The sequence below is a fragment of the Diuraphis noxia genome, unplaced genomic scaffold, assembly GCF_037042655.1.
Source record: "Diuraphis noxia isolate RWA-SAM2 unplaced genomic scaffold, SU_Dnox_SAM2 contig0008, whole genome shotgun sequence".
Classification (NCBI taxonomy): Eukaryota; Metazoa; Arthropoda; class Insecta; order Hemiptera; family Aphididae; genus Diuraphis; species Diuraphis noxia.
In genome coordinates this window covers 4,388,421-4,406,493 of record NW_028301718.1, presented here as the reverse complement: position 1 = coordinate 4,406,493, position 18,073 = coordinate 4,388,421, and the positions used below count along the sequence as shown (strand labels likewise).

At 29.8% G+C, this 18,073-nt stretch overlaps 4 protein-coding genes across 11 annotated transcripts in view; 2 read left to right on the top strand and 2 right to left on the bottom strand.

Annotated features, from left to right (window-relative positions):
- LOC107161979 (uncharacterized) overlaps positions 1–5,046 on the top strand; it is a 59,871-nt gene extending 54,825 nt beyond the window's left edge. For all 3 annotated transcript variants that reach the window (XM_015508647.2, XM_015508645.2, XM_015508648.2), the window contains 2 exons: positions 1,871–2,021; positions 2,817–5,046. In XM_015508647.2, the coding sequence (XP_015364133.2) occupies positions 1,871–2,021; positions 2,817–3,677 (1,012 nt within the window). In that variant the 3' untranslated portion in view covers positions 3,678–5,046. The remainder of the gene's footprint in view (positions 1–1,870; positions 2,022–2,816) is intronic.
- A 1,114-nt stretch (positions 5,047–6,160) lies between these two features.
- LOC107167980 (cardiolipin synthase) lies at positions 6,161–9,432 on the bottom strand. 2 transcript variants are annotated; one of them, XM_015517216.2, is made up of 2 exons: positions 9,055–9,432; positions 6,161–8,371 (listed from the first exon to the last, which is right to left on the bottom strand). In XM_015517216.2, the coding sequence occupies exon 2, from the start codon at positions 8,334–8,336 to the stop codon at positions 7,410–7,412; it is 927 nt and encodes a 308-aa protein (XP_015372702.2). In that variant the 5' UTR covers positions 8,337–8,371; positions 9,055–9,432; the 3' UTR covers positions 6,161–7,409. The 2 variants fall into 2 exon arrangements, with proteins under 2 accessions (XP_015372702.2, XP_015372703.2); XM_015517217.2 differs by having other exon boundaries at positions 9,157–9,432.
- Positions 9,433–9,635: 203 nt separating this feature from the next.
- LOC107167981 (DNA replication complex GINS protein PSF2-like protein) lies at positions 9,636–11,946 on the top strand. Its single transcript, XM_015517218.2, has 4 exons — positions 9,636–9,998; positions 10,060–10,168; positions 11,374–11,535; positions 11,706–11,946. The coding sequence occupies exons 1-4, from the start codon at positions 9,748–9,750 to the stop codon at positions 11,790–11,792; spliced, it is 609 nt and encodes a 202-aa protein (XP_015372704.1). The 5' UTR covers positions 9,636–9,747; the 3' UTR covers positions 11,793–11,946.
- Positions 11,947–13,832: 1,886 nt separating this feature from the next.
- The window catches only part of LOC149054295 (uncharacterized), a 42,921-nt gene continuing 38,680 nt past the window's right edge, over positions 13,833–18,073 (bottom strand). For all 5 annotated transcript variants that reach the window (XM_089230422.1, XM_089230424.1, XM_089230425.1 and 2 more), the window contains exon 3: positions 13,833–14,678. In XM_089230422.1, the coding sequence (XP_089086548.1) occupies positions 14,205–14,678 (474 nt within the window). In that variant the 3' untranslated portion in view covers positions 13,833–14,204. The remainder of the gene's footprint in view (positions 14,679–18,073) is intronic.

The following is an 18,073-nucleotide window of genomic DNA, read 5'->3' as shown; positions in this document are numbered from 1 at the left end:
AGGCGTGTCTCGTGTCTGCTGTCGTTGTGTTGTTATTATTATTTGCGTGTGCGAATGAAAGTGAACTGCGGGCTACAATTTCCCCGTGCGAGGGAGACATGCCACAGAATATACTTATAGATTTGCGTAGGCCACAGACGATTTCTCTGAGATTTGCGGAAGCTTTGAAATAGACGCACACATACACACTCAATCGCAGTGATTTTTGTCAGTTTATGACACACCTAATTACATTGTGCGCAATACGTCGAACTAGATTATATTGGACGAAATCCACTCAATTAGGAATAATATTTTTTTAGATTTAAAGTTTATTTTATCAATATTGTGTCTATTCTTTTGAGATAAAATATTATATTCAGGCGTTATCTAAACAAATACTTAATACATAATATATTTTTAGTTAACATTCATATTAACGGTTTAAGTCTGCACTTGTTTTTTCGAGTGCAAAATGCACTACGATTACGTTTTGTGTAATCCCATGTACAATTAGGTGTCATTTGAAAATTTTGTTAAATTAGTTAACAAATAATATTGTTTTGATTTTAATTATTTATATATAATTCCCTACGTTGTATTTCCGTACAATGTACAAATAATATAAAAAGTATAGCTATTATATTAATTTAAAAAGTTTCAATAGGATTTTTATAGTTCAAACTAGTTAAGCTCTAATAATGTTTCTAATTTGTAATTAAATTTTGATTTAGTTAATTTATAATATCATCCAAAATCTAATTATAGAACACTTAATCAAAAATAATATTAATGCTTTACGCACATAGGTAATTTAAATTTCCAAGTGTAAGTTTCTAGTTTGACATTTTCTATGTCAATGATTGACTTCTCCTGTATTCGTAGGTAGGTTTCATTATAAAGTTTTAACAATTAACAAATTATAATAAAATATTAGTCATGATTATAGAATTACGCGTATTAGACAATCTAATGATTAGACGAATATCCTCAGGCTATATTATTAAAATAATAGAGTAAAGAATAGATTTAAAAAACCGACCTTGGATTTGGATACCACTTAAAATATAATCATTCGAAATTGGCAATGGCCAAGTCTTTTAATTGTTTTAATATATTATATAGACACATTTCCCTGGTATAGTGACCACCATAATACTATTATAGTTGGTAGTAACACACGCAGTTTAGATAATTTCGAAATATACATTGTGTGACACTATTACGCACTGTGGCTAGTCGATACTCCGTTTTCGGTGCTTTCAAGGTCGAGGCACGGCACTTCATTTACGTAGGGACCAATTATTCACGAGAAAATAATGTAATTAATTTGAAACGTTGCGTTGTAACACACCTACGTCCTGTTTCAAACCTAAACCTACCTGATGACATACATCGTCTAGTTTTGACTTGTTTACGTTTGTTTTCCACGACATATTTCCACGGACCGACAACAGCACGTAGAAAACGCCCACGTTAAAAATCCAAATCAGGAAATATACGGCTACTTCTTATTTCCTACGATATAATGTCACCATAACTTGACTAGATAGCGCAATTAAAACATTTTTTTACTAGAATATTAGATTTAAAAAAAAATCAATTGTAGATAGGTACTACCTATTTGTACATAATATTAAATGAATTACCGCAAGTACCTACCTATTAAGTAAACTATATGTAATACATACCCATAATGTCATGTCTCATGTAGGTACCTATACCTACTACATTTCATCAACACATTTTAGTCACTGGTGATTAATCAGGTTAATATAATAATATATTGAAAATTGAAATATAAAACGCGAATCAAAAAGTAAATGTTGATATTAATATTTTTAGTGAATAGTGTTATTCAGTTATATAGACTAAAAAATAAATGTTGCAGGACTATACCAGTGAACACGACCAGTACTACATTGGGTCGATTTAGTAAGTCCACGGGACGTCTGTTAGCTGACGATAACAACAGTAACGTGTCGGATAGAGCACAAACGTTGCCGAGAAAACTCCGAACGGAGAGCAAAATAAAAAAGCAGGTAAACTAATTTAATTAAAATCATTCGTATAGACCGTACAGTTGACCTGCACCCTAATCTAACCTGCAAAGTTGTCGTGTATCAAGATTATTGTCCGCATCTATCTAATAGTGATCTGAGTAAGAAAGTCGAATTTGAGCTAATTTTCAGTTCAATATTATAAAACATAGATATCCCTAGTACTGGCTATTACCATGGCGGATTAAATAGTACCTATATTTAATCTATGCTATTACTAACATTTGCCATGCCACAGACCATAGATCTATCATCTATATAATTATTATAGATTTTGATATAATTTATCTAGTTTTTACGATTTAAAAATAACGATTTCCATCGTGACTTTTATAAACCGAATTGTATCCAAGTCTTTGCATTCGTAAACGGTCAATATTATTTTAGTAATTATTACGTACTTATATGCTTATTGCTTACCAGCTATAAATACTTATAATTTAAAATTAAGTAGACCTATCGTAAAAATGTCACAAACGTAGACTCAGTATATTAATAAACACCGTGGCTCTTTGCTCGTCCCACTCCGTGTCTGCCGTCAAACTTTTAAATATTTTCGGTAATTATTCGTCCAAAATTCGACTTTTACGTATCGATAATATTCCACTTTGTCCTGTAACTATATATATAAAATTATAAACTGATTAATAATTATTTAAATAAAAAATAATAATAATAAGTGAACTTTGATAAAATAATTCGCCGGGCAGTCGCATAATACGCTATAATAATATTTAAACGGCACATTACAATAATTCGGTTTCGTTACCATCACAGGTGCACGCGTCCCGGGAGAACGAATACGGCGGCGTTACTAACCGGTCGGCGGCCAACTCAGGAAGCATGATCAACGTGTCATTCGCCAACGGGCCGACGAAACCGCAACGGACGTTCTCGAAACCGTCGTTGCTCCGGAGCCAGAGCTTCAACGTGCAACCGGATCAGGGACACCTGCAGACGCGCCGGTCGGTGAGCACGTTGCACCGGCTAGAAGAGTCACCGCCGCCGCTCAAGAGCCCGAACATCGTGAGCATGTTGAGCAGGAGCACCAAGGACCTGTCGGTGGGCGCGGACGACGGGTACAGATCGCTGTCCGGCAGTTGGGCCAGCCCGGGAGAGTTGAGCAACGGCGGCGGCACTGGCACTGCGTACCGGCGGGACGATCCGAAGAAAAAGATCTTCATGAAGGGCCTGCTGGACCACGCGCCCGAGCTGTACAAGACGCTCAGCTACCAGGAGGACGCGACCACCGCCGGCCGGCGTTATTCTCCCGTCAAAATGGACAGGCCGTATTCGAGCAGCGGCCACTCGTCGTCGCCGACCATCAGGCACCGCGGAGGCGGCGAGGTGACCAACCGGAGCGTGACGCGCCGTGGCAGCAAGGACGATTACACCGAGACGGTGCGGATCACATCCAAGTCTGACGATCCTTACCGGCCAAGCGTCACCAACACGGTGCAGAACTTCACCAAGAAAAAGGTGCCCAGGGACGGCCGGGTGGAGACCATCGAGTCGACCGAGACAAAGACCGTGACCAAGAGCCGGTACAACGGAGGCGACACCATCAACGGGTACAATAACGGTGTCGGCGGCGGCGGCGGCGGAGTGGTGATCGAGGTTAGGAACGGCAGGAACTGATTGTAATATCAATACGGCGAAACCTCTAAATACCGGACACCATCGGTCGCTGACAATTTATGAGCAGTTCGGAGTTGTTCGCAATTCAGAGGGCTCACTTTGGTCATGTCTATTCCCAAAAAAAAACTTCCACCACAATGTTAGGAGAGGTTTCACTGATGTAAATGATGATTATACAATATATGAGGTCAGCCGTTTTTTATTAAATATTGTCACCATCGACACACCTTCGATCGTTATTATAATAATATAATATTTCATACACTTATATTACTATCAATAACCAAAAATATTAAAATAATTTATGTGCGAGAAAATGATATATTATATGTTGTTGTTTCTACTGGTAAAAATACCGAATATAATATTTTGTTATTAGCTCTATAATACACCTAGTACCTAGGTATACCTATATATAAATAATATATGTATTTATGTCATAATCGTATATATATATATATATATGTATAATGTATCAAGATCGTAGCTTTAAAGTTTATGATCATAATCGATAATATAGTTATTAATTATACGTATATTTTTTTGTACCTATCTAATTGTTTTTAACATAATAATATTATCGTTGTATTTTTATTATACAGAGTTAATAATTATTACATTGAGGAACCGGTAACAAGAACCCATGCCATTAATACATTTTATATTTTACTTTATTATTATTGCTACTAATGAAAAAAAATACAAAACTACTGTCCAGCGACTAATTTATTTTTAACAGACATTTATATTTAAATTTAGTTAATTGTGTCGCACACGACGTGTAAGTACTAAACATTTGTAAATAGGTAATTATTGTTTTATTATAATATCGCTCAATAATGTTGTGATTTTTTTTTTTTTAATGTACTATGAGTGATTTAAATTAGTGTATGAGAGGTGTTAATAAAAATTAACGCTACTCGTGTATGTTTGTACTGCGTTTAAAATAAAATATAATCTTAAAACAAAAATATGATTGGTATTACCAAATGACTGTCTGAAAAAAAATACTAGATAGCCACTATGGGTCACCTTTTTTTCTGTTTTAACCACTATGGGTAACTTACGGTAGTATATACAGCATTTAGTTCGGTTAGTTTTACACAATGAGTAAATAATTTAAATAATTTGCTTAACAGTTTTTATATAATTAGTTGTTTTATTGTTTATATGATTAATAATTGAATTTATATCTATTAAAAATTACCAACAATTGATCAACTATGTGTATTGAAATGGTAGTAAATAAGATTTATTTTGTAAAACAAAAACATTTCAGGGGAGGGGGCAGAACCCTACCCCCGGGTACGCCACTGATTACCTAAATATACTCGAGAGTAAATATAAATATAAAAATCATTATCTTATACACTTCTCGTTTTCATTTAGTAGCTAAAAAAATCCATTAGTCATTTTCATTTCAAATTTTTGTATTTGAATGAATTTTACTTGTACAATATAAGTTAAACTATGTTCCTGGTTCCTGTATATCAGGGGTCTCCAACCTACGGCCAAGCTAATTAATGTTCTGAAAATAATATTATATTAGTTTTCTTGTTTTTAATTTATTTTTCTTTTGGCATTATTCATAACAACTTATAATAGTCATACATAATATATAATACTAACACTAACTATTAATAGAAAAAGTATGTTACATTGAACTGAAGAAACACTAAACAGTAACTCAGATGTTACATTTTATTTTATTGTCAAGTTGAATTTCCACAAGGTGGATATGAATTTTATGTATAATATGTCATCAGTGTATTTAATGGAGTATTAAAAAATATTAAAATTATAAATTGTATATAAACTTGCAATAACATGTAATATGTTGACACATTTTAAATATAATGAATGAAAAAAAAATAAAAAAAATATTAGAAGCATTATAAAATATTTTTTTAAGGCCAATTTTTAAAACTGTAATATAAACTGTACAACATAAAAAGTATTAGTATTCTGGAATAAAATACAAAGAAAAAGTATTTGTATACTTAACAAGACTGGTAATCAGTAACTGAAAGAAAGAAAGAGTCAAGCTTTAAAAATATTCTGAAAAAAAACATGATTGTTATTACATAAAACCAGCTTCTACAAAATTGATTTTTTTTTTTTAGTTGAAATTAAAAATTAATGACCAAAATTTGAAATTTTCGCCTAATATTCACATTAGTGATACAATGTTCAAAATATTTTTTGTCATTTTGTATTATTTATTAAAAGGCATTTATTGATTTTCAAGTCAATAGTTTCTTATCAACTTATGAATGAAACAAATTATTGTTTGTTAGTAAAAATAAACCTTAAAAAATGTAATACAATATTCTTGGGTTCATAAATTGTTCTTACAGCAATCTAAAAATATTAAAAAACACAAGTACATTATTTTTTTTATACATGTTTGAATGTTTCAGTATAAAAAGTAATAACTAATAACAGTTTAAATTATTTGATTAAGTAATAACAGTTGATATAACTTTGTTTGTAAAAAACAATTTTTAATTATTACATAGACATGAAGTTTACAATTTTTATTACCCAACTAATAATTGGTATGGACAAATCATTTTTTTTTTTTTAGTTGGAGAACTTGGTCCTTTTAGTTACCATCTACTGCCACCGTTGGTCATTAAATTTTTGAATATATATATATATATATATTAAGTGCAGGCAATCGTATTAGTTGAATAAAAAAAAAAACAATTTTAGTGAAACAATAAAATAATTTATACAAAAATAATTTGGAGCTAATAAAAATAATATAATAATATGGTATTAATGATTTTGTCTTTGACAAGAATATTTTATAGTATAATTTGTGTGATATTAAATTCCTGATAACAAAACACTTAATACTAATTAATATTAAAAAACTAAAATGTGATAAATTTACAGTAGGTAGAACTCTTGTATTAAACTAAAACAGATAACTTTAATAATTCATTATTTAAGTATTGGTATTTTGAGGACTGAGATGTTACATTTAAATTTTTTTTTAAACATGAATTTCACAGACTAAAGCTTGTTTCATTTGTTACGATTCAAAATAATTAGTTCTCCAATATTTTAAATTATTTTGCCTTACATTTTGATCACATTGTACACTATATTTTTGATATAGTATGTAATATGCATAAAAAATATTAATAATTTAGCAATAACAATTACCTATATATAACATAAATTAAATATTTCTTTTAAGATAAAAATTTATGTTGTTCTAATAGTATTAAAATTCTATAAGAATAATGATCATAAAAGTAATACTAAATCAGTCTTAAAGTATACTACTAAAAATACAATATATTTATCAAAACGACAAAATATGTTAAATTGGTACAGATATACATCATAAATGGAAAAAAATAGAAATATACCTACAACAAAAATAATTATTTAAACTTAGTAAGTTTGATTAATTAAATAAATAATGTTTCAAACAGAAATTAAAGTTAGATAAGTGATTTAACAGTAGAAGAGTTTCACTTAAAATAATTTTTATTTATATGGAGGATATTGAACTTAATAATATGTTAAAATTAATTAATTTGAACAAAAATATATATTTTTGGAGTCTTTTTTACAAATTATATTTTATAAATTATATTCAATGTTTACACATCATAAATACATACATTTATAATATTTTGTTTAATTCATTAGAATAAAAAAATAAAATCTTGTTAAAAATACATTGTTTATGTATGTAGGATGAGTAAAAAAAAATTATCTTTTTAGGTTATTAAATATTTTATAAGTCTTTTTTCTATGCACTATATAACTTATTGCCGATGACACTGTAGTAGCAGTTGTTAGCCACCACAACGCTTTGAGTGCAGGGTGATCAACAAAGTCGAAAACTGGAGCAGCTAAAGTAGCACAAACCATTGCTAATTGAACTGTAGTATTCACCTTGCTTATGAACATGGGTGCTAGTTGAACATTGGTATTGGTGACATCAAATAATTTACTTAAAGTCCTGGGTTTAGGTATTGACATATAATGAATTTGAAAGGCAGCACCAATTAAAACCAGATCCCTTAATATAATTATACCAGTAAGGTATATTGGGATTAAATCTATATAAGTCAATGTTAAAAACATAGTACCCACAAGTACTTTGTCAGCCATTGGGTCCAAGAAACTACCTAATTTCGATTTCTGTCCTTGGAAATTCCTAGCAATCCACCCATCAATTAAGTCTGTTACACTTGCTATGGCCACAAAACTGAGAGCATACTCAAAGTTTCCATTGACAATAAGATAACCCAGAAAAGGACTTAGGACTATTCTAGTCATACATAGCATGTTAGGTATTGTCCAAACATTCTCCTTTATAGTATCCCGTACCTTTGATTTAGTTTCCTTGATGTCATCCAGAATGAATTTACCTTTGGTTTGAAATTTTTGTTTAGTTTTTTGTAAAATAATCTGTTTATCTCGAATAGCATTTTTAAATTTATTGTGACGCTTTGAAAATCGATCATCCGCAAAATAAACATTTGCCATAATCCTGTGATTTTTATACGATCGGACTGACAAAAATGATTTATTATTTGGGAGTACAGTTGGAAAACACATTCTGTACTGAGGTAAATACATTTTACAGCAACATTGGCTCGAAGCAAATATATATTTCAATAGGTGATGCATTTTTCACTCAGCTTTATAGTTCTTTCTTCTTATCACTGTGAAAATAAAATATTTTAACATTAAGAACTAATATAATGTTTTATAATTGCATAAACAAAACATTAAATACAATAGTTATTTATTAATTCATTCTCATGATTTTAATGTTAATAAGTAAAAGCCTAACCAAATAAAATATACATAAACATAACCATCATTCATAATATTATAATATTAAAGTTGCATCAATCTTTAATTGTATTGTATTTTACTTTTTTTCACTTAGAGACTCTTCTCATTTAATTTAATTTATTATTACTACAAACAAAAAGGGTAGAATCCAATCATAACAATCATCATAGGCCTTATAAGAATCAGGTCATGTTTTTCAGATGACAACAAATATTTTCGTTACTAAAAATGAGTGCTCAAATGTTTTATACAAACCAATCAATAAATTGGAAATTTCATTGTGTCAGGTTTTAATTTCAATACAACTCAGATTGTTGATTCTGTGTTATTTTTAATTTGTTTGTTGTAAAAATATTTTGTAAGTAATAAAAGAGATAAGTATTGCTTTGCTAGTTTTTTCAAGTGCTTAGAATTATTTTATTTAATATGGTAATGTAATTACTACAATATATAACAATGGTCTTATTGTAGTGTAGAGTAATACTTTAGACATTTAAATCTTAATAAAACATAATATGACTATTACATGGTATTCTATTATACTCACTTAATATGTTAAAAAAATGCGTTATTCAACAGCAAAGAGTTATCTTGTTTTGAATCGTTAATGAAATTATAGATAAGTAATATAATTTAGTAACTTACTTACTTTAAAAGATTTAAATTTACTTCAATATTAAAGTATTTTCATTACTTTAGTACCTATTGTCGTGTCATAGTTAATAGGTAGGAACTTAATTACTTAATAATTTGGTAAGCTCGAGTAGTCAAATGTTAATGTCTGATATTGCCATATTGGTGCCCGATAGGGTCAGATCTCCCGAAAAGTGATAAGCGTACTAAGCGTGATAAACACTGAGCAATGACATAGATAATATAATATGTAAATACAAAACATTATTTTAATTTTAAAAATATTCATTAATTTATCTAAATTATCAGAACGAAAGGACATAAACGTCATAAACCTACAAAAATTTCGATTAGTGCATCGAAAAAATGCGTTCTTTGTTGTTCCTTCGTTCTTCCAAAAACGAACGGCAAACAGCTGCTGTAACTCTGAGGTTAGGTCCATTTAAAATCCCGCCAATTTATCAAAAATCCGCTATCACAAAATAATAATTCTATTGTTTTGAACAGTTTCGACTTTCGACCATTCCATTGCATGTTCCAACTGAAAAATTGTAATTAGTACTTTTAAGTTTTAATATCTTCAACAGTTTTAAGGACATTTTCCAACATGATGCACCCTGCCGAAATTGAGTTCATGGCCGAAAATGAGATCATTCAGATTGTGCCAACATTCAATCACGCCGGCCACGTACACCTTATTTGTGGTTCTTATGGTCCGTTCCGAGCAGGTCTGCCGTTGAACGTTCCCATTTGGGTGGCATTGAATCTGCGACAAAAAAAGACGTGTCGTATCCTAGCTCCCGATTGGATGGCCGTCGATAAGTTGCAAGAAAGACTTGAAGAAGAAAAAGCGTCTAAGTACAGTAAACACATTGACCATATTATTGTACCATTCTCTTTACTTTTGATTTTTTTTCAGATTTTTTACACAGCTACCAAGCAATTTCTACCTGGAAATTACACAGATGTTATTGACTGTAGCCAGTGAAGATATTCCGCAAGGGAACGATATAAAAACGGCAGTTAAAGTCAGTTGATATTCCTTGTTTTACAAATTATAATAATGATATAAAATTCACCTATATTTCATATTTCATATATTTCATCCAAAACTCAGAATTTAATTAATTTTAGTTATATTTTTATGCATATCAGGCAGTATTATGTTCAGATTCTTATTTTTATTTGTGATATTTTGATGGGAAATACATAATTTAAATATCTAATGTTCCTTTTTATTTTTCATGTAGTATAACAAACTAGTTTGAAATAACAATAGAATTACACATTCACCTATACCTAACGACTAATGCACCTAACTGACCTAACCAGTAATATATCAATAGTTGATTGACTATATAAATTATCTATTTCTTAAACATTATTAACGAATACAGTTCCATGTATAATTGCACTCTAACTACCTACCACTCTTTTTCTTTTTTTAAATCTAGGCAATATCTTTAGTTTTAGACTACATAGTCAGAATTGAGCTCAAACTCTGAATTTTGGCGGTTTTAAGTTTCCTCAACTATGCTACTGTATTATTGTATTTATATTTGGAAGTATTAAGAATACTCCCACTTTTAGGTAGACTATTTCCACTCCTAGGAGTTATGAAGTTCAGTCTCAATCTCATGTTTTACTACTGAGGCCGGCAAGTGTAGCGAGTGTTTGAACTAACTCTAACTAGCAAAATTAAATAATGATTTCAGATTCTTGTTAATTGTTTTTGACTTCAGTTTTCAAAATTTTTATTTGCCTAGTTTTTGCTTGATAACCAAATTGTCATAGTTCCAATAATTACCATCTCATTACATTTAAACATTTTTTTTAAATATGTAAAATTTGTTTAATATTTTTTGCAGAACGAATAGTATTGTCATTAACTAATACATTTGGATAACAGTATTTAGCTTTATATTATCATCATTTAACAACTTACTGATAATTTTTAAAGACTATTGAACTAATTACTTAATCACTTAAAAACTTAATACTCACACAACTTATAAGATAATTGACTTTCTATGAAATACTTTTTTTAGAATATTTGATATGTTAATTTAAATATTCAATATAGATAATATTATTAAAAATATATTTTCTAAAACAACCAGTTTCACAATATTAGTCCATCCTAATATTTTAAGTTTAATAATAATATATTTAAATATACAATCATTAGATTTTTTATTACAAAATATTAATTTCATTGATTTGTCTTTTAAAGGATCTATGGGATTTGAGAATAGCAAAATTAAGATCTTCTGTTGATTTATTCATTAAAGAAGGTCGTGTTCAAGCTTCTTTAAACCATTTGACACCAATGGAGATTAATTCTGTGAGGCCCGTATTCCCAGATACATTGGATGCTTTAATGACGCTCCATGAAGTAAGATATAATAAAATCTTTTAATGTATAATACACATATTTTTACAATTTTTTGAAAAAATAATACTTTTTAAATAATAGTATAATATCTATATAATATTATCACTATAATATCATAAACTTAAGTGAAAATAATCAATTAACTAAGTTAAATTTATTTTTCTATTCAGCACATTAACTCGAGTGACGACAGGGAAGACAGCAGTCAGTCTTCTGTAGCAACTCCTAGTTCAGCATCTTTTTCATCATCTTTGTGAAATAATGTATTTATACCTAAAATAGTCTAACTATTTGAAGTGTAAATAAACCTCATGGTACTGATCCTTTTCTGTGGAATCGGGTTAAATTATTTGTAATTCAAATTATGTAACATAATGAGTGTAATATATTTTATCTGAAAAGTCTGCAATATTTAAATTGTTTTTATTAAAACATTGATTTTCTTTAGTCAAGATCAAACACATTGTTGTATGTTTATTATGGTGATTGTATGTTAATGATAAGTATTATATTTATTATTTTTATCTCTAACAATAACATGTTATATGACTTATTAACTGCAGAGGCATAGAGTTTAAAAAACGTAAAATCTCTTATATTTAAAAGTTTCATAAAAATTTTATGTAAAATGTAAAAATGTAATAAGTCTATAAGTTTAGCTACAAACAACAATGATAACTAATATATATATATATGTTGTCGGGCATATAGATCATTGTGATTGCAGTATAATATTATTTTAAATGTCAAGATCAAACTACACTTACTATATATAGGATATAGCCAAAGCCCAAGGTTAGGTGAAAATGTTTATATTTTAAGTGTATAGACGTTTATAAATAATACATTCATAATCTAAACAGATGATTGTATTCTCGTATTAAATGTTTTTTTTTAAACAAAAATAGGTTTTTTTATTTTAATTTAAAATATATAGTCAATTGGTCACCAATAACTATTTACACTACACTTTACTGTAAAGTTGTCATTATCAGATTATTAAACATAAACTTATTATTTTTATGATGTATTATTCAATTATCTAATATAATGAAAAAATGTTATTAAATAATAAAAATGTATATTCTTTGTTTCTTACAAAATTATGCAATTGTTTTTATTGGAAGTATAACATTGTAAATATTTATTACTTTAGTATGTTATTTGCCCTCGACGTTATCTAATGAGTATAGAATTTGCAAAACCACTTTATTTTGTGCGATAAACATTGTTTTATAATTTTATTACTCTTTTAATCATTTAAAGTGTATCATAGTATTCAGGGACCTAAATATCTGGTGATCAAAATGGTTGTAACAACTGCCTATACCTGGTTATGATTATATTGTTAACAATACAAAATAATGGTTTTTTTTTTTTTTAATCTAAATTTCGTGTAAAAATAATATAATATTATAATTTTTTTTTTTTTCATTTATTAATTATAATTGTTTCAACAAAATGTTTGTTTTTAAAATTTTTTTTTTTTATACATTTATATTATTTATACATTTCATATATAGAGTAATACAATTTGTACATTATTTTATTTTTTAGTAAAATGAATTTAAATTTGAGTTGTTAAGTTAGGTCATTGATCTGATGATACCGATGATGAAGATGATGAGGATGATTCTGGAGGTAGCAAGATGTCTTGAGGTAGCCGTGGCTTTAGTCTGCAGTTTTTAGTTATTTTCCCAATTTTGAAGTGAAGGGCGCCTTCTATTGTTTTTAGTTTCGTGTGAAATTTTTTAAATTGTTCAATTATCCATGTGTTTATGTAAGGTATACCAGTGTCATTATGGAGTTGTGTGTTTCGCATGAACCATGGGGCTTTAAGAGCTATTCTGAGAAATTTATTTTGAATCGTTTGTAATTTTTTAATTTTTGTTTGGGATGCGGCTGCCCATATTGGGATATTATAATTTAAAATCATCAAAAATATTTCAGACACAAATAATGCTTGTGCAGTATATTATTTTAAACTCTGTGACACAGTCTGACCTTTGAAGTTCTAACGAATAGGTATACTGTAGCGTAACATTATTGTTACAAAATATGTACAAAGGAAAGAAGGTGAAATTAAACATGGTTTATGTACCATCTCAACTCATTTTATGTGACATGAGTGTTAAACATTTTTATTTTTATATAATATGTTATATTATATTAAGTATTAACAATTAAATATATTTTGAACTTGTCGATGAGAACAATATTATTTTTTTATAATTATACAGGAGTCGACGATTTCATAAGGTTTCTCGACTTACCAATATTAAAAATTTAAAACTTACTAGGTGACAATGGTTGATATGTTTACTTTAATAACAATGACAATAATAATATTTTCACAATAAATGTTGGGTAAATCGCAGCGCTTTCGGGTAACAGCAGCACCGGCAGTACGTATCGAAAAACACGAAGCGCATGCAATCCAACTGACAAAATGTAAACCTTATATCTAATAATAATCTTTTAGTAGGTTTAAATGTATAATATTAAATCGTACCTAATAATCGTTATAATAATATATTAAGTTTTGTGATTTCAGTCTTGTGAATGAAAACGCGTTCGCGCGTGGACCGTAACAATATGACATCATTAGCGATGTATTGCAATAAAATAAATAATATCAATACATCGATAACAACTGCAGTATTGCACCTCTAGTCGTTGGCCGTTGCCGCGTTGGTGGCCACGGTTTGGGCGTCGGACTTGCGGGAAGCGGCCGACGCGACGTCGCTGCCGTGCACCGCGGAACCACTCTGTTGCTGTTGCTCCACTTCCGCCGCCCCGTCGCTCACCGTGTTCGTCAGTTGCTTCCGTATGTCGCGTATGCTCTTCCGGATGGCCTGCGCCAGCTTGGTCGTCGGCTGCGATACCGCGGTGTCCGGAAGAACCGGCGCCGCGACCTCGTTGGCGGACGACGTCTTGTCGCATTCGTCGGGCGGCACCACCGTTATGGCGCAAGTGTCCCTCGCCGACCGGTGGCCACTGTCCATCAGTCGTTGCGGGTCCAACTTGATCGCGTCGTCGTAACTGGGCGGCGGCACGTCCACCACTGACGCGTAATCCGGCGGCTTCTCGTTCAGCCGCACCGGTGGGTCTAGTGATATCACGTGGATGTGGTCGATCGACTCCTGCGGACAGTTGACAAAAAAAAAAAAAAACCGTCACTTTTATTATAGGCACTTATACCGACTTACATCTTAGAGTATTATATAATTATTATGTATAGATGACTCATTCGTTAATAATCATTCCCAAACAAGGATATTCATGCAGGCAGTTTTATGGACTTTTTGACTATGATAAATCTCATAACTTATGATTATAGCGTGCCTACTTAAATTTATTATTGGAAATTAATGAATTCCAAAAATTTTATGATGAAGAATATACCTAACAAGTTGCAGGTACCTATATACAGCTAGGTATCTACGGCCATACCTACAAGTTATCGTGTCTACCTTTAGATAGGTACTCATAATTAAAAATTCTATCATTCTCCATGATTAATTTTGTTTAGTTATAAAATACATTCTAAATTTAAATTATTTATTAATTAAAAAAATACAGACCGGTATCTCAATGGATAGGTTAGGTTAATCAATTACTACAATAGTATGGCATTATAAATTATTCCTAAAATATATATCCTAGTTTAAGATATCAATAATGTAATTATAAAATTCATGATATAACAATAATATCTCATTCAGAATATTTATTTATAGTTATTATATCGATCAATTAAATTAACGTATATGAATTTATTGAGATAATTGTAGACATAAACTAAAATCATCGTTGGTTAGGTAATCAAAGTTATTATTTCCCAACACGGATTTGTGGTTACAGGCTTACAGCTGCTGAGCGATGGCATGGTATATGGCCATGAATTCCCGCGATAGATATTTTTTTTTTTTTAGATAAACCAAATATTTATAATATAGTATATTTATTAATTATCATTATGATATTTATTATTTTATACTATATGATTATAATAATATGATACATTAAGATGGGATTGAGAGATGGCAGTAATTGATAAGCTAACCTAGATCCTAATCGAATTAAGAAGTCGGCATTTACAAGAGGATATTACTAGCAAGGTAAAAACTAAAAACAATAGCAAACACTGCAAATTACAATTTACAATAAGAACAGAGTGACGGGATTGAAAAATCCGGTAAATCAAATAGAAATATTTAAATATATATAAAATATATGAAGTAAATTGTAAGATTACAAAGGTTTTCAGTACCTAACACGTTTCCTTAATAATTTGATATACTACCTAATTATTTATACAAATTATATACAAAATAATGGAACAGCGGGGTGCTATTATCATAGATATTCTTAGTCCAGAAGTTTTGATAGCTTAGAAGGTTAGAAACTATTTATTCAATTTTTGATTAGGTTAGATCCATCAACATTTAAAAACAAATTTTCTATTTTACAGTTTGCATAAAAAGGTTGGTTCTCATATGAAAAAAATATTTTATTTACTATACGACTTAAAATTAAAAACGGTACACGAAGAAGCGAAAATACATTACCAACGTTTTCAAAATCGACTATTATCAAACCAAAACCCACTAATAAAAATCTCGCTACACCCTCCATTCCCTGGTCCCCCCACCCCCACAGACGCTTAAAACGCAAATGGTGTCGGGATCTGCAATCCCTCACAAATTAAACCTATTATAAAAATCGAAAAAAAAATAGAGAGAAATAAATAAAAGCAAGCTATGAGTGTCATTAATGGATGATTTCTCTATACATGTTAATACATTACTGTAATTTAAAATTGTACTCAGAACACATTATTATGCCAACAGGTATAGATTGTATATTTTCAAATAAAGAAAAAAATATCACCTTACGATAATTCTTTACAAGTATGAAATTCGAAAAATCAAAGTTTGATTGGCCAAATTCATTAACAAAAAACAAAATGAATGAGAGTAAACAGCTTGACGAATCGTTTTGTTTACTTAACTTGTAAAACTATTTATTTGTAATTTAGAGTAGATATTGTATAATATGTAGGTTCGTATGTATAAAAACCTTCGTATCTTTACTATTTACTTCACGAGGCGTCGCCACTCAAAAGTGTGCACCGTTTCAAAATATTAGTATTAATTAGTATTATTAAACACCGTGAAATAACTCAAAACCTACTAATTTGAATTTCCATTTAGATTTGTAGGTACAACAGAATGCAGAATTTTCTGAAAAATTATCGACCTAAAAATGTACAGTAAAACTGGTGATTTTCATTTGAAAAAAAAAATGAAGCTTGTATAACTATAAGAAACTCCTTAAATAGTTTGAACATTTAATTATTTAAAAATATTCTACCGATATGAAAATTCAAAAAAAAAAAAAAAATCAAATGGAAATAAACAAATATTACTAAATGAAAATAATGCACATGATTATGATTGATGAATCACTCTGCATATCATATAGGTACATATAATAATATTCATAGGCACAGTAAAAAATTAGGCACAGTTAAAAATTCTATAAAAAGGCCACAACATCTGAATCAATACGATATACGAGAATTGAGAGGTACCCGCGGTATCATAAATGAGCTGTGTATGAGTGGAAAACAGACAAATTATTACTACACTCATCAATTATTATAGTAGGTATTAAATACAAAACATTTATTGGATTACATGATTAAGAATTTAAATGAAATTGATTTCTTAAAATTTAAAGCATGCGCCGTCATATTAAAGCGTTTACAACTTGAGCGCAAAGCAGAGAATTACAATTCTAAGTCTAATACGCATTTTTTTTTTTTTTATTACTATTTTGGGTATCTAAATTATTCTACATAGGTAGTGTTTATTTTTAAAAACATTCCGATGAGTTTGGTATAGTTGTCTTTAGAAGAGGTTGTCTCCTTTATATACTTTATATAGTTACTTATAAATTATAATAATATATTATATAAAGAAAGTACTTAGAAGGATATTTTAGAAAATAGAAGAATAGAGAAATACAAAAAATTTACCGAAACCCCGGTTTAAATGCTTACCTCGTGAGTAAACGAATTGAGTTGGCAGGGCATGTATGGAGGTCAAAGGGAACTTAAAGAAAGCTCTGGAAGGAAAGATAAATGGGAAAAGACCTAGAGGTCGCCTTAAGCATCGCTGGACAGACAGGGTCAACGATGATTTCAACAGCAAGTGCACCCATGGAGTGACAATAGCAGACAGCGTTGACAGAGATGGGTGGAGAACGTATTAGAGGCATCGAAAATCCTTCAATGACCGTAAAAGCTCGAGAAGAAGAAGATGTTATATAAAGCCGCATACCTACGTAAGATTAGGTTAGGTTGACGATGAGCGATAATTTATTCAAATTTTGTTGGTATTTACCTACATATATTTATACGAACTAATTGCATCATAAGTTAATTCTTTAATCAAACTCATTTACTCATTTATATTAGACTTTATCGTATACCTAAATATTTAATACCATAACACATTATGTATTTATCTGG

What these genes read in the sequence shown, in the direction of transcription:
- LOC107167981 (XM_015517218.2), top strand. Translation starts at nt 9,748, where the DNA reads ATGATGCACCCTGCCGAAATTGAGTTCATGGCCGAAAATGAGATCATT. An exon ending in GAAGAAGAAAAAGCGTCTAA is followed by an intron (nt 9,999 to 10,059) that starts GTACAGTAAACA and finishes ATTTTTTTTCAG; the next exon opens with ATTTTTTACACAGCTACCAA. An exon ending in ATATAAAAACGGCAGTTAAA is followed by an intron (nt 10,169 to 11,373) that starts GTCAGTTGATAT and finishes TGTCTTTTAAAG; the next exon opens with GATCTATGGGATTTGAGAAT.
- LOC107167980 (XM_015517216.2), bottom strand. Translation starts at nt 8,336, where the DNA reads ATGCATCACCTATTGAAATATATATTTGCTTCGAGCCAATGTTGCTGT.